General features: G+C 39.9%; 1 protein-coding gene across 1 annotated transcript in view; it reads right to left on the minus strand.

Annotated features, from left to right (window-relative positions):
- Positions 1–7,278, minus strand: part of cubn (cubilin (intrinsic factor-cobalamin receptor)) — a 125,323-nt gene extending 118,045 nt beyond the window's left edge. Inside the window, exons 1-2 of the mRNA XM_062441464.1 lie at positions 7,166–7,278; positions 6,390–6,519 (exon numbers count right to left, since the gene is read on the minus strand). Coding sequence (XP_062297448.1) covers positions 6,390–6,519; positions 7,166–7,278 — 243 coding nt within the window. The remainder of the gene's footprint in view (positions 1–6,389; positions 6,520–7,165) is intronic.
- Positions 7,279–17,242: the final 9,964 nt, after the last annotated feature.

Consider the following 17,242-nt stretch of genomic DNA (forward strand, 5'->3'; position numbering starts at 1 on the left):
AAAACTGGAACAATTTGAGAGCCCAATATAATCCACATTATTTTATTTTTAAATACAGCACTTATTTTACTTGAAATGAGAAAAATAGTAAAATGTATTTACTATTAGATTACTTAGCCTATTATTTATATCATCTGTGTATAATAGAGTTTTATTTGATTTCATTTTGGTGTATAAACACATTCACACCTCACACCAAACAAATGGCCCGTTGTGAACAGACATGTTTTCAATGGACATTGCAATAGTATAGATTAAAATGGAACAGGTTGTCGGGGGGGCTGAAGCAATGTCCAAGCATGAACATGTTTAAACAGCGGTATAAGCACATGGTTTACACTAGGTACAGGGAGGAAGGAGGGTGGGACGAGCACTAGGGTTTGCACATATTATTCTCTTTATTTATTTTTTTATCTGTTTAATTTATTTTATTTTATTTCTTTTGAGTCTGTATCAGACAAATATGTTTGATTATTTAGATATGGTAATAAGTAAATATAAATAACAATTAGGATTAAAATACATACATAAATAAGATATAAACACACAGGAAATAAATAAATAATAAATAGTTGAATTATAAATTGGAGAAGGGGTAGGATTCAATAAGCGAATGCTTCTTCCTACTCCTTTTCAAACATGTTTAATCAATGTTGTTTTCCTTGTTTTGTGCGTTTGACTGTTGTTTTCTGTTATGTAAGATACATATATTTATATCTTTTCTTTGTTTTTGTTTTTCTACATGTTTGACATGTTCTACATGCCTTCATTCATTCATTCATTCATTCAAAATTCATGAACTGCCATGATAATAAAGACACAGACAGGATTATATTGAAGTAAGTTGAAAGCTACTTTGTGCATCTGTTTCAGACATTGAGGGGTATGACAAAGCATTGGTATTTGACAAACTGGGAATGACATTGGGTTGAATGATGAGACAGAAAGGCACATCTGGCCCTTGCTGAACAGAGCGTTCGCGCTTGACTAGGCCCTTGTTTACCACAGTGACTTGCGCTGCCCACAACTGTCACAAAAATGCCATAGTAGATTGCTCATATTAAAAACAAAGAAAGCATTTTCAAAGAAAATAAATACAATATCATCTGAAATCAATGAGCAAATAAATAAAATGTATAGTCACACTAATGCAATCATATATTAGCAGATTTCACATATTACATTGTGTGGTTGTAGCTGGGGCTCTGTACTCCATTTGATTCTTGTTTATGTATTCTTAAAAGGTTAGTAGAAGGTGATGTTTTCTTTACATTATGTATGATTATTGTTTTGATACACAGGGCAAAGCGTAAGAACTAAAATGTGCCTTGTATAATATATACAAATAAGCAACATAAAGCAGCATAATTAAGTATTAATTTTGTCAACAAAAATATGACAAAATATTTTTTGTATTAATTTATCATGTAAAGAATATTTTTCAGGGTAGTCTGATTGAAAGAAACAAGCATCTGTACATCAAAAGTCAGTCCAGAAAGCTGGCTTACTATGGAAGCACTTTTTTACGCCATTGTGAGGGGGAAAAAAATCTCAAAATGATGACTTACTATCTCAAAATAATTACTTACTTTCAGGTCTTACTTGGAGGAGCGGAGTTATTTTGTGACCATTGGAAGTTATGAATCTGATCGAGTGTCTATGACATGTGGAGTTCCTCAGGGGTCAGTTCTTGGAGCCCTTCTGTTCAGTCTATATATGCTGCTTTTGGGTCAAATTCTGCAGAACTCTAATGTAGACTATCACAGTTATGCAGATGACACACAGATATATCTAGCACTGTCCCCAGATGACTACAGTCCAATACAGTCATTGTGTCACTATTTTGAGCAAGTAACAGATTGGATGAACCAAAATTTCCTTCAATTAAATCAGGACAAAACTGAAGTCATTTTTTTTGGCAATAAAGAGAAGAGGATTGCTGTCAGTAAACATCTCGAGTCACTCTCTCTAAAAACTACGGAACAAGTCTGAAACCTTGGCGTGCTGATAGACTCAGATCTGACCTTCAGCAGTCATATCAAATAAATCACCAAAACAGCCTTCTATCAGCTTAAGAACATATCCAGAGTGAAGGGTTTTATGTCTCAAACAGACCAGGAGAAGTTGATTCATGCTTTCATCTCCAGTAGACTTGACTACTGTAACGGTCTTCTGACTGGACTCCCACAAAAAAGCATTAAACAGCTGCAGCTCATTCAGAACGCTGCAGCTCGAGTTTTAACCAGAACAAAGAGATCAGAGCACATTACTCCAGTTCTAAAGTCTTTACACTGGCTCCCAGTCAGCTATAGAATAGATTTTAAAGTTCTTCTACAATACGGAGTATTGCGTGTATATACTTGTACAAATGACAAATTGTAGTAAAATAATGTAATTTAAAGGTGTTGTAGGTTACATGATATTATCCATATGGATAGCATGCTGAATAAGACCGACCAGTCTGATTCTGCCAGATGCCTACTTGTCAAAAAATAAGTCCAAAAGTGCCTTTATTGTTATTATATTGTGAACAATACAAAGAAATTAAAAGTGCTGCTCTGTTAGGTGCCACGAATAGCGGATTCACATCACAACTAAATCTCAAATCATACTTACACAAATAAATAAATAAAATCAATCAATAAGAACAAGAATGTTGCAAATGGAGAACAAGAGTCAAATATTTGTATTGCACGGAAGGAGCATTAGTGGTGTGTGTGTTAAATGAGTCCGTTCAGGGTGCGTATTGTTGTTGGAAAAAAGCTGTGATTGAATCTGGTAGTCCGGGTTTTGAGTGATCTGTAGCACCTCCCAGAGGGCAGAAGGTGGAACAGATGGTGACCAGGATGCGTACAGTCTGTGATGATGGCTGAGGCTCTGCTGAGATCGCGGCTACTGGACATCTAACCTTAGCTGTTACATATGATTTAGCTCACGTCTGGCTGAATTCCATTTATGAATTCCAGTAATTGCAAGTTTACAACTCTTGTAGGCCAATAGCATGGTGGTAAGACCAGACATGGGACCAGATAGCAAAACTAGGGCGTCCTGGAAGGAACAAATAGTACGAATTGCCAAATCTGCTGTTAGACAGACAGCGCAACAGTGACACCTTGTGACTTAATTAGGCAACTGTCTTACACTAGCACCTACTGATAAAGACAGAGCTTAACAGGACATAAAAGGGACCTGATCAATACTACTGTGTGGTCCCAAATGTGTATTCATTGTCATTTTAAGACAAATATGATTTATTTAACTCATAAGATATATTTGTTTCACTTGCGTCATATAAAGCCTACTGATACAATAGGCTTTATAGGGCGCCTGTGCATTGAAAATATAATTTAATGTATGTTAAAGCAGGAAAGTCAGTTTATCGGTCAGCACTAAACCATGAATGAATATGAGTGATTCTTACAGTATCTGCTGCCCACAGCTGCTTTATACTCTATGAAAAGCTTCTCCTTCAGTTCATGAAATCCCTGCAGCAACTGAAGGGAGCAGCTAAACGCCTGAGAAGTGCCAGTTCACTATGTTTACCTGCATTAAATCTCCTGAAAGCGACACCAGGCTGCTATAACAATAGCACCTCTACAGTGTACACACATAAGACTGGTCGACTATAACTCGATATTCTGTTATATTCATTATTATAATATATATATATATATATAACTACCTGACGCAGATTCACACTCCATTAGATTTTGGGTGCACATTTTTGGTTTTGCACTGTATGTTCATGTCATGATGCTCTATACCATCCTGACATTTTATTAAATTTATACTCTAAGTAAAGAAACGTGACAATGTAAAACATTGGCGTATAGGAAGCATTTGAAATATGGGTGGAACATCTAATGGGAGGGGGGGTTCTGGGGGTCCTCCCCCATAACATTTTTAACAGAGTAGAAGATGCCATTTCCTGTATTCTGGTGACTTTTAACATGTGTTTTGACACTTTGATCTGACTATACTGTGAGAAAAATGATGGGTACATTTTGTAATTACATCCAGAGGATGCGTTTGGCCCCAGATCACATATTAGAAGTTATTAAAAAGCTACGTATTGAAATTGATGAATCTATATGTCACAGCTGTGACTGTTTTTTTGGGTGGTCCATGCCTTTACAAATAAATGACAATGAATTTGAGGGTCCAGTGTTGATTTACAGTTTGCAAATGAGCATAGTATAAGATGGTTCACCTGGGAACAGTATGATATTAAGTTATCACATTTTCAAATAAATGATTCTCTCCTGACTTTACTGGTCATACAGGACACATTGATTGAATGTTTCCCATTCAATATTCCCATTGACAAATTATTCTAAACTGTCAAATCCCTTTCATCACTCACCACAGCAAAGGATCTCTGCACTGTCCCTGCATCCTGCACCTGTATCTGACTCACTCTCATGCACCTAGATGTCAGGAGAGGATGAGGAGTGATCATTATTTACTGAGCAGTATCTATTCTTTAATGTTTATAATCAGAACAAATTATACTGAATATAAATACTGAATGTAAATACAACTGACTGTAAAATATCAGTCTGTGAAACTGGAAATTTACCCAAACATCAAACCAAGAGACTGTCAGCCAAAAACAGACCAGTCCTCTCTACAGTAATGAAAACTAACCACTCTCCTAATCTTTTCACTTGTTTTAATAACACAGCATTAACACTTCTTAACAGTTAGCTAACTGAACAGTCTGTGTAGAGACAGGAACATAAAGGCGACAAAATACTAATATTTAGTTTCAGTAAGTTAAAATTGTCCTGAACATCTAGTGACAGTGTTTGACCACCTTAAGCTTCCCGGTGTCTGTCATCAACCGAGAGTCAGCAGTGTGTGTGTGTGTGTTAATAAAAAATAAAAAAAAGAGTTCCTTACTATTTTTGACAGCCTGCGAAATAGCAGCATGGCATGAGCGCAGTCATTTGCGTGACTCTCACTCTTATTGTGTGAGAGTTGACAGCTCTGGATGATCTGTAACACTATAAGGACTACAAATAAAAAGATATACCCCTCCCTCTATTTGCAAATCTACAGCAATGACATTCTGGAACTGTCTGCAAAGCTTATTGCTAGAGAAACCTATATAAAAGTTAACCTTATACCTAAACAATTGTACAATTATCCATCAGGCATGTCTTCCTAACCCATACATGGTCCCAGCTACATAACATGCATCTATGATAACTTTGTCATGCTTGTAAATTTTGTGAAGTTTGACCTGGCAGTGCCACTTGAAAGGTTCAATGGGTTCAGCAGTTTATACTGCTTTACACTATGATATAGACAAAAGAAATGCATATGACTTCAGGGCTTTAAAAAATATGATTGAAAGATTATGTGTTTGACTGTAAAGCTGTAAAGTTGTAATCCTAGACTTTGGTCCCGCCCAAACTGCTGTGTCTGCTTCCTAACATGTTAATCATTTATAGTGTCATATGAGGAGCAGTAAGCTTTCAGCTATATAAAAGCTGATAAGAAGATATAATTGGGCAATTGCATAGTAGTGAATATTTTCTGCCTGGTTTAGATAAGCTAATTAGTTAGATAGATAGATAGATAGATAGATAGATAGATAGATAGATAGATAGATAGATAGATAGATAGATAGATAGATAGATAGATAGATAGATAGATAGATAGATAGATAGATAGATAGATAGATATACTATTGATCCCAAGCTGGGAAATTACAGTGTAGCAGCAGCATTACACGGACACATAGTGGCGATACATATACTACGATACTAAATACGGTAACTGTACATACTAAGATAGCAAAATATAAATATAAAGAATAGGCTATACATAGTGAAATAGCAAAATAGCAATAGTAAATGAAATAAAATGTAAAATGTAAAATGTAAAATGTAATGTGTAAGTTAGCAGAATTCCTTTATCACCTTATATGATTAATATGACAGGATGTTGGTGAAGTACAGGGAGAACAACCAGAAGTTCTTCATTTAAACAAATCAAGCCAGACCTCATAAATCAGCACATGAACTTATTTTCCATTGTTTTTATTTATTTTAATGTGTCATTATTCTCAAAACGGTTGGTTGGGAAACATCGGACTTTAACAGTATATGCTCCCTGGTGTTGTAACCATGAAGTCAGAAAGGAAGTAGAAGTCGTAACAAAAATGGTATCTGCATTTGATCTCACATGGTATAAATTGTCCATTTTCTTGCTTTCCATAAAATAGTATTATGATTATACGTTTATTTATTCATTATTCAATTTCCTCTTCATTAAGATCTGTGTTTGACGAATGATTTTGAAGTTTTGTATTTAATATTAATAATATAATAATAAATCAAATTTGCTCATTTTTTTTAGTCATGGAAGAAGTCTGAGCTTACCTGACTCAAAAGTTGGGTGAGGTCTTCATTACCCACTTTAATCCGGCCTGAAGCAGGTGTCTGGAAGCGGATCTCTTTATTTTCCCCTGTTGTGAAGATAAGGTGGCCATTGTCTGACAGCATACGAGGCCTACAAAGTCAATTCACCAAAATGTCATCAACATAATTTGTGCTGATAGTTTGTACAGAGCAACTGTATATCATAGGAATAGGGCATGCTTTTGAATGCATAATTGAGATGAAATCAAAAGTTCTACTATGATAATTATAAAAAAAATAATTTCCCCTTATTTTCCTTAATGTCTATGATCATTAGGGGCCCTGTTTAGAGGGACAGTAGCTACCTACTCTCGGGACAAGAACGCAATATTTTCATCTTTAAAGAAAATAACTTTATATGAACAGTCTTGTTTTCTTCATTTTCATAATTCGTTACACATCATTTATTTGTAACTAGCACACACATGCAAGTAAATCAAAAGCTAATATTCCACAGCATAAAAATGTATATTAATAAACATGGGAGATGAATTTGAAACAATTTTTTGGCTTTAAACAGACCTTGTCCTCTCCAAAACTGAAAACCCTTAATGTGTAAAACACATTGGAAATCTAGAGAAAGACCTGACTCAAATATCAGTATTACAATTTAACATACACAAGCCCCGTGTAAACCAAAGTGCTTTTTTTGGGCTCCCATATAACAGAATGACATACAATATGAGCGATCATTTTACATTCATCAGTGTTAAAGACACTGATGAATCCCATCTTACTGGTCATTGCTAATGTTCCTCTTGTTTCGTCTTTGTGCTGGCTCTCCTTGCAGTCCCACCAGAAGGAAAAAGACTATGAAAAACAGCCTCAAGAGCTGCAGTGTCCCAGCCATAGGGAAGAGATGTGTTGCTTAGACACTCTAAACAATTTTGCTGGGATTTAATGTGCTGCCACACTCTTATGCTCACAGCCAAGACTTTGACCTGATGGTACACCATAAAGTACATCTCAATTTCTTAAAACTGGTTAACTTTATTATCTGAGTGACAGTGTCCCTCACATGATTGTAGGTGATGAGTAACTTTGTGTGGCTATGTGAGTGCTTTGTAGAGGTCAGTGGTGGGTTAACATTGTGCAGATGACTATAAGCTAAAAATGTACCTCATTGACGATTCAAATAGAACCTTGCTGTAAGTGACCCATAAAAGGGATCATAAGAATATGATGGAAAAATGTATTATACTTGTATCATCAACCATATACAATAATAAATGTAAAACAAACATTAAAACTACTTTTAGAGTAACTTAGTCAAACAACTTATTCAAAACATTTTTTGGAATAAATCATTTTTATCATTTTTATTTGTTGTTTCTTTTTATTCCTTTGAAAACTTTTTTACCAACAATGAAAATCTAACAAACTTAATAAATAGTGCAGTTTTATAAAAATGATTCTGGCTAAATTGTGGGAATAACATTCTGATGGTGGTTTACAATTTGAAGACTTTCATGAAGTGCTTCAAATATTCACTGAAAATCCATTCAGTTTATTAGAATGATACAGTGTCATCAAAATAATAGACCAGGAAAAATGTTGATGAGTGACACTATGACAACCATATGAATTATTTCAAATTTTAGGAGTTAACTCACTAACAATATAAATTAATACATTACAGTAATATCTAAAACTGTACAATAAAAGATCATGATTATTCTTTTCGCTATTTAATCTTTTGTCAATATTACTACATTATTTTATGTCCTATTTAAAGGTCTTATTTAATCATTTATTTACTGTTAAAAATCCCTCAATTTTTCTGACTTTGGCCACCTCTAGCATTAGTATCAGCAGGCTCAGTATGAGGCTTTTGTTATGTGAGGAAGCTTAGACAGAGTGTCATGGAAGGAGATAGGAAGCAGGCTCAAAAGGTGATTTATTCAAACTCAGGTAACCAAATAAAGTTTCTCCAAAAATGAAATTAAAATAACTTACAAATCAAGGATTCACCTTCTGTAAATCAGGCTAGCAGTAGCATGAGACTCCAATGTTCACACAAAACATCATCCTCACAGGTAAGAGTTATCTTAATTCAAGAGCATATTACATGGATTTAGCAGTATTTATTGATTTCATGCTCAGATATTGTGATATTCTCTCTCAATACTACTAATAATAATAATAATATTTATTTACTGTTGGAATAAAATATCATTTAATAAATATTATTATTAAAATACACGTGTTTAGTGGATGCATGTTTAGACGTTTCTCTTTTTCTGTTAATTGATTAAGGTCCAGTCTATATAACGACCTAAACCCATGCACTGTTTCTCAGTTTGTGTGCGCGTGTGTGTGTGTGTGTGTGTGGGGGGTCCAAACTAATAATTTAAAAAAGATAGTTCAGTATTACTTTTGACAGCGTGAGAAATAGCAGCGTGGTGTGAGTGCGTGTGAAAACGGTCATTTGAATGACTCATTCTGATTGCGTGAGAGTTGACAGCTCTGAACTTTAAGATTTAAAAGTATATTTCTATAGTGTCCCAATGTTGTCAGGAAGTCAATATTTAAAGTGTCTTGAAGGTTGTTCCATGAGTCTAAAGCACAAAATCTAAAAATAGTTTTTCCAATCAATCAATCAATCAAATCAATCAATCTTTATTTGTATAGCACCAAATCACAGCAAAGTGGGGAAAGGATAGGAGAGAGAAGCACAGTGAAAATCCAGACGGGACGTGGGTCCAGGGCATGAATCTGTCATCCAGTTATCTACAATCCCAGGTTACCTGTGAGACGAGAAAGCACAGAGAACTCCAGGGAAGAAGTTTAAGTTAGTGAATGTATTAATAGTATATGAATGTAAATGGATATAGATGGATAAAGAGAGGGAGGAGGACAAAGGAGAGAGGAGCTCAGTGCATCATGGGAGTCCCCCGGCAGTCTAAGCCTATAGCAGGATAAACTAGGAGCTAACTACAGTATAAGCTTTATCAAAAAGGAAAGTTTTAAGCCTACTCTTAAAAGTAGAGAGGGTGTCTGCCCTCCGGACCGAATATCAGAGATGGTTCAACAGGAGAGGAGCCTGATAACTGAAGGCTCTGCCTCACATTCTACTTTTAGAGATACTAGGTACCACAAGTAGGCCAGCATGCTGGGAGTAAAGTGTTGTAGTAGGTACATAAGGTACTATGAGCTCTTTAAGGTATGATGGGACCTGACCATTAAGAGTTTTGAAAGTGAAGAGAAGGATTTTAAATTGCATTCTGGATTTTACAGGAAGCCATGCAGCGAAGCTAAAATCTCTCTTTTTATTTTTTGTCAGAACGCGTGCAGCTTCAGTCTGGACCAGTTGGAGAGTCTTTAGAGACTTGTTAGGGCAGCCTGATAATAATGAATTACAATAATCCAGCCTAGAAGTAACAAATGGGTGGACTAGTTTTTCAGCATCATTTTGAGACAGAATGTCTGATTTTTGCAATATGATGCAGATGAAAAAAGGCAGTCCTGAAAATTTAAAGGAATTGAAGGACAAATCCTGATCAAATATAACTACTAAATTCCATACAGTGGTCCTGGAGGCCAAAGTAATGCCATCCAGAGTAGTTGTATTATTAAATAATGTGTTTCTAAGGTGTTTGGGGCCTAGCACAATAATAGTTTTTTTAATAGCAGAAAGTTGCAGGTCATCCAGGCCTTTACGTCCTTAATGCATGTTTGTAGTTTAGTTAACTGGTTGCTTTCATCTGGCTTTACTGATAGATATAATTGAGTATCGTCTGCATAACAATGAACATTTATTGAGTGTTTCAGAATAACACTACCTAAAGGAAGCATATATAAGGTGAATAATATCGGTCCAAACACTGAACCCTGAGGAACACTGTCTAACTTTTGTTTGCATGGAGGATTTATCATTAACATTTACAAACTGAAATCTATCAGATAAATACCATTTAAACCAGTTTAATGCAGTTCCTTTGATGCCAATTAAATGTTCAAGTCTCTGTAACAGGATTTGATGATCAATAGTATCGAAGGCAGCACTAAGATCTAACAGGACGAGGACAGAGAGAAGTCCATTGTCTGATGAAGTTAAAAGGTCATTTGTAACTTTTACCAGTGCTGTCTCTGTGCGATGAGCTCTAAATCCAGACTGAAAATTCTCAAATAAATTATTACTATGTAGAAAGTCACATAGCTGATTGGCAACTACTCTGAAAAGCATGTGTGTATCTGTCTATGGGGTGAAGCTGTGGAATAAGTTAACTGATGAGATCAAAAAAAGTAAAAATGTGGTGCAATTTAAAAATAAGTTTAAAAAAATTCATTTTGGAACGATACAGTCTTGACGGTGGGGAATGATTTTTGGGATTAATGTTAAATATTTATTTTGCTTGATATTTGTATGATACAAATATCAAAAAAATAAAAATATAATTTGTATTTCTTTTTCTTTTTTCTCATTAGCCAAGGTGATGCACTGCCTACCCTGCCTCACCTGACTGCACACCACTGGGGTGAGCAAAGAACAGATTTTACATTTTCCAAAGCTTGCTGACAGAAAGCCTTTCCTTTGAGCAAATCTGTCAAAGGAGCTACAACCGTCGAGAAGTTTACACAAAAGCTGCGGTAATAACCAACAAGACCCAGGAACCGCTGCAATTCCTTCTTAGTTGTTGGCACCGGAAATTTCTCAATTGCAGTCACTTTGGCCTGTACTGGACACACGGTCCCTGCCCGTACCTTACTGAGGTACGTGACGGTGGCCCTAGCAAACTCACATTTTGCTAAGTTTACTATCAGTCGTGCGTCGCTCAGACGGTTGAATAGCCCTCTGACCCGATCCAAGTGCTCTTCCCACGTATTGCTGTAAATCACCACGTCATCCAGGTAAAAAGCACAACTCTCCAGCCCAGACACAATCATGTTCATCAGCCGCTGGAAAGTCGCCAGCGCATTACGCAAACCAAAACTAATAACTGTGTACGAAAAAAGACCAGAAGGAGTAATAAAAGACAAAATTTCCCTGGCTCTTTTGGACAGTGGTACCTGCCAGTAACCCTTCAGTAAATCAAAATGTACTGACATACTTAGCTGAACCAACCTGACCCACACAGTCCTCAACCCGCGGCAAGGAATAAGACCCCATTTACCTTGTGATAGTCGGTACAAAATCTAGGGCTCTTATCAGACTTATCTACCAGCAAGCAAGGGGACGCCCAGCTAGAGGACGAGGGTTCTGCAATACTGTTCTTGAGCATATAGTTTATCTCTGCATCCATCACCTTCCTTTTTTCCTCCGACACTCGGTAGAAACACTGGCGAATCGGCTGCGCCTTGCCTACCTCGATGTCGTGCTCTAACAAGTGCGTACGGCCTGGCATATCATTAAACACAGATATTTATTAATGAGGGCGGACAGCTCAGCCCGTCTCGCCTCTGAGAGATGCCCAAGCAGAGACTCCAGATTTCAATTGGCCACGCAAGCTCTCATCAGGTGGTGTAACCCCATCATCCTCCTGTACAAGAGAGGAGAAAACAGCAGAACCTACCCACCGCTGCAGCCACTGAAACCAGCTTAACCGGCTCCTTCTGCCCATCATCAGAGGCCATCTGTGACACACGAGAATAGTACGATTTCAAAAGGTTAACATGACAGAGCTGAGTGAACTTCCTACGCCCTGGCGTTGACAGCAGATAATTTAGATCTGAAACCTGGCGTAGAACAGTAAATGGTCCACTAAACTTGGCCTGAAAAGGAGAAGTAACAATTGGTAGCAAAGCAAGAACTTGATCACCTGGACTAAACTGACACTGCTAAGTTTTCCGGACGCTTCATCTTCTCCAGAGCCATTTCCCCCGCCGCATACAGCCGATAGATAACATAATCTATCAGATTACTTGGAGGTTCAGATTGCACTACAGCATCCTGCAGCAGAGTGAGCGGTCCACGCACTGTATGCCCAAAAACGAGCTCATTAGGGCTAAAGCCGGTGCTTTCCTGCACAACCTCCCTGGCAGCTAACAGCTAACAGCTAACAACCACGGCAGCCCTTCTTCCCAATCCTGGTTTAACTCCACACAATAACCACGCAACAGTGACTGAAGGGTTTGATGAAACCTCTCAAGAGCCCCTTGACTCTGAGCGTGATATGCAGAAGCCTGGTTGTGCTTAGCCCGTAGCTGTTTCAAAACCTGAGCAAACTAGCGAGATAAAAATTTGAGCCCTGATCACTCTGGATCACCCTTGGAACCCCAAAAATAGAAACAAACTGTAAGCGCTTTTACCGCCGACTTAGCAGTAATGGTACGCAGCAGATATGCAGCCGGATACCTGGTGCTCTGACACATTACTGTAAGCAAATAGTTGCTACCAGACTTGGAACGAGGCAACGGACCCACAGTCAATAATCAGGTGCTCAAAAGGCTGCACGATTGCTGGAATAGGACACAGAGGAGCAGGCTTAAGGCACTGATTCGGCTTCCCAGTCAAATGACTTTTGATGTACCTGGACACATCCCTTTTAACACAAGGCCAAAAAAAATACTGCAGAATAAGTCTTACGGACCCCCAGTTCTCCCCATGTGGCACCCATTTCCTCACCAACAGGTTTTCCTGCAGCACGTAACCATTCGCAGCACTCTTCCCATCATCAACAGAAAGAACTGCGTCAAACAGCTGACTCAGAGAGGGATCAGCTCTCTGCTCCACCACCATGTCACTACAAGAAACAGACAAAAGAGAATCAGGAATAGTAACAGAATGCCCCACTCTCCTTGGCTGCATTCTGCTCAGGTGCAGGCTCAGGCTCCACCTCCGCACGGCGCATGGCCCGTGTCACCGCACATGCTGTGAACACGTCAGGGAAACACTGAGCACTCTAATCCAGTTTCACTGTAACAGAAGGTGAAGACGTTACCCTGGGTAGTGGCGGACCATCGGCCCACACACGACTACCGGCCAGATCATTCCCCAGAATGATGTCCACGCCCTCAATCGGCAGTGCCGGACGCACCCCCATGGCAACCTCACCTTGGACCAACCCACAAGTTAGCACCAGTTTATGCAGTGGAACAGGCGAAACGTTAAACCCATCCCCTCGCATCAGAACATAATCCCCCGTATCAGTCTCTTGAGGGAAAGGCAACACAGAGCTCACAATATACGAATCAAAGGCCCCAGTATATCTCAGGATGTTTACCGGTACGGTGACGTCACTCCCCACTAGAGACACAACCGTCAGACACAAAAGCTGAGAAATCTGACTCCTCCAACCTGCATCTTGCTTCAGCTCCGACCTGCTGACCAGGAGAAATGACAGAATTGACGGATTTAACAGAAACAGCACAAGCAGCAGACTTCCCCTGCGCCTCACTATTTCCTCTCTTGGGACAGTTAGCTTTCCAATGCCCCCTGCCCCTGCAGTAGTTGCATATTTTGGTCGCGTCAACCTGCATCTGGCCGCGTACAGCTCGTTCTGGCCCACATAGGCGAGGACTAGCTCTCTCCTCCTACCTACCGGCTGCACGGAACCTGCCATCATCACAAGGCCGATACTCACGGTCACCCCTGTGCGTCAGTACATATCTCTTTGGTGTTTCCTGGCAGGGTGCTTCTTATTTTGCTGTTCGCCTGACTTTTGGGTGTAAAAGCAGCCCAAAACAACAAAAAAAATTAAAACAAAAAAAACTAAGTAAAAATAAAACAAATTATGAATAATAATAATAATAATAATAATAATAAATAAATAATTATAATGAATAAATAAAAAAATAAAATAAAATGAAAAATAAATAAATACATTAAAATAAAATAAAATAAATAAACATTTTTTAAAAAGTTGACTCCCTGTCCAAGGCTCTGTGCTGGATCCTGGTTAACAATTGCAAACTCCCGTATGTCATTCATTTACTTGACGACCTCCTCACTGTCGCACATCCGTTCTCTCCCCCTGCCCACTACCTCACTACCCTGACTTCAGCATTCTGCGACCTCGGGGTCCCACTCTCTCCAGAGAAAACACAGGGTCCAGCACTTCACTTGTATTCCTCGGCATAACCTTGGACACAGTTTTACTTCAAGCATCCCTACCCACAGACAAACTCAATAGGATTTCACTCCTCGTTTCCAACTTCCTCCTGGCTCCCCAGTGCAGAAAACGGCAGCTGCTTTCCCTGCCGGGTCACCTTAACTACGCCATCCGTATCATTCCCCAAGGCGGGGCCTTCCTCTCGCATCTCCTTTCCGTATCCGCCTCCATCCCATCCCTCCACGACCATATCACCTAGGATGAAGGTTGTAAAATGGAATTACAACTGTGGCATCAATTCCTGTCCTCTTGGAACGGGATTTCTTTCTTTTATAAGGACTATGTCTCTAGGCCCGGAGACATATACTTATACACGGATGCAGCCCCGTCCATCCGCTTCGGCGGCAGATCAACTCCTGACGCAGGTCCCACCGTTTTCAGCCACCATCTTCCCATAAATCCTCGACTGGAACACCTAAGACTTACATGACAGGACGCCATCCTCAAAAGCCTCGCACCCCGAACCCTGTCATCCTACCTGACAGGGTGGAATTGCTTTAAACCTTTCACGCAGCACAGCGCCTCCCGTTTCCACCACTCAACGTCCTTACCATTTCCAGTTTCATTTCATACGCCCACTCCATTCTAAAGATAAAAACAACCACTATCAAAATATATATCAGCGGAATCAACTTTATTCTTAAACTGTCCTCCGGAGCTCCATGTACCAGCTTTTCCCTCTCTCACATCCGTACGTTAATTAAAGGACTCCGTAAAGCCGGATCTCATCCCACAGCCAAACGTTCACCTCTCACCTCAGACCTTCGCACACGCTGAATCAGAACCCTCCGCACCGGCTACCTATCCCCGCATGTAGACAAGGTTTTAGAGTCCATGTTCCTATTAGCATTCTTCGGTTTTCTCCGCTGTTCAGAATTCACCACTTCCTCTTCTCACTACGACCCATTGCAACACGCCACCATATCCGACATATCAATCCACTCTCCCGACACACTCATCTTCCACCTCAGAAAAAGCCAAATAATAAATCCGGCCAGCCTCAACCTGTGTTCCTTTTCCGTTCTCATTCATTCCTGAGCCCATACGAAACCATCCATGCCTACATCCAATTAAGACAAACCAGCTGAGCCTCCACACTCGATCCACTATTCATTACCGAAACAGGTACAGTAACCACACAGCACAACCAACATCAGAAACGCCCATCTGCTCTTGTCCTCTGGTACCCCTTTTCCACCGAGCTGGAGCCAGAGCTTGTTGGGAGCTAGAGCCTGACTAAGCACCTGCTCTTTGCTTTTCCACCGCCAAAGCTCCAGCCCCGAGCCTCAGAACGGGAGCCAGAGCGAGCACCAAGTCTTTGCTGGTCTAAAGCAAGACCCGATTACATCAGCGGACTGGGGGCGTGGTTATGTGAGCAGGACTCAAGAATGAGATAAAGTCATATTTAGGCAGAAATAACCTTTCAGTAACTGTATTTGGCCTCCAATCAATTTTTGGCAGGTGAAAATGCCTTATTTTGTGTTATAATGGTCCTTTAAAAGAGTTCCAAACTGTCCTGTGAGCTGTAGTGTTTATATTATGAAGCTTATGAATGAGATCAAGTCATATTTAGGCAGAAGTCAGCTTTCAGTAACTGTATTTGGCCTTTAATCAATTTTTGGCAGGTGAAAACTGTTCGTTATTTTATAGGCGTATGTAACCCTCCCATAAATCATGTCTTTTATAGTCTTGTCTCCAAATAGTAGGCATAAACAATAATATTAGATATAAAACACATCCCAACCAGGGAATCAAATACTACGTAGGGCCCAGATCAGATAAAAAACAACGCAGAGTCACGAGGATCATTGCAAAAGTGATAATTTCTTTACTGAACACACACCCATAAATCACATTCATTATAGTCTAATTTATAATTGCAGACGTACAGTTGTATGTAAATGCATATTATGACCGTTTTAGCGCTACCACTCAACGGACTGCTGTGCGTGCTCCCGCGGCCAGAAATCAGATTCTGGCAGACGATCACTTTTTGGCGCGACACCGTTCCTGTATTTCTATGTAGGCTTGCAAACACATGAACAGCACTTGCATCGCGGCCGCAATTTCCTCCATCTTCGTCGTCTTCTCCTCCTTCTTTGTTGTCTTTTGTTTTCTTCTTCTCCTTCTTTGTTTTCTTCTTCTTCTTCTTCTTCTTCTTCGTTTCCGGCGGGCTAGATGCCTTGCGGCATGTTGCTGCCTCTCACTGGTGAATCATGGAAGTGCTTCAAAGGTGCACGCTGGCTACGTTATACAGTGACGTAATCGCGTGGCTCCTTGCCGGTGGAAAAACAACAGGTTCGTAAGAGTTGCTCGGGTTAACACCAACTGAGCACTCGCTGTAGCACCAGCTCCCAGCAAGCTCTAGCTCCAGCTCAGTGGAAAAGGGGTATGGAAGTCTTTAGGGGGTCTGCACCACGGACCAGACGCCGAGACAGCTCCCCAACCCAGAGTCTCATCCTGCCTCGGTTCCCTTCCCACACGCTCCAACGTTCACCCACACTACATCCTAAACCTCTCTTCTTTTCTCCTCCCCCTCTCCTACATTCCATCCCTTCCCCCATCCCCACGACCCTCACTTCTCCCTCCCTACTCTACGACCCCTCGACCCTAACCCTACAAACCCACGACCCTAACCCCTACATCCAATCGACCCTCACCCCTCATCCCACCTGTTCGACCTTTCGACCTTCATCCCTTTCAACCCTCATCCCCTCATCCCTACCCATCTACCCTCAACCCCTCATCCCTACCCTTCGACCC

Source organism: Scomber scombrus, chromosome 20, assembly GCF_963691925.1.
Source record: "Scomber scombrus chromosome 20, fScoSco1.1, whole genome shotgun sequence".
NCBI classification, from domain to species: Eukaryota; Metazoa; Chordata; class Actinopteri; order Scombriformes; family Scombridae; genus Scomber; species Scomber scombrus.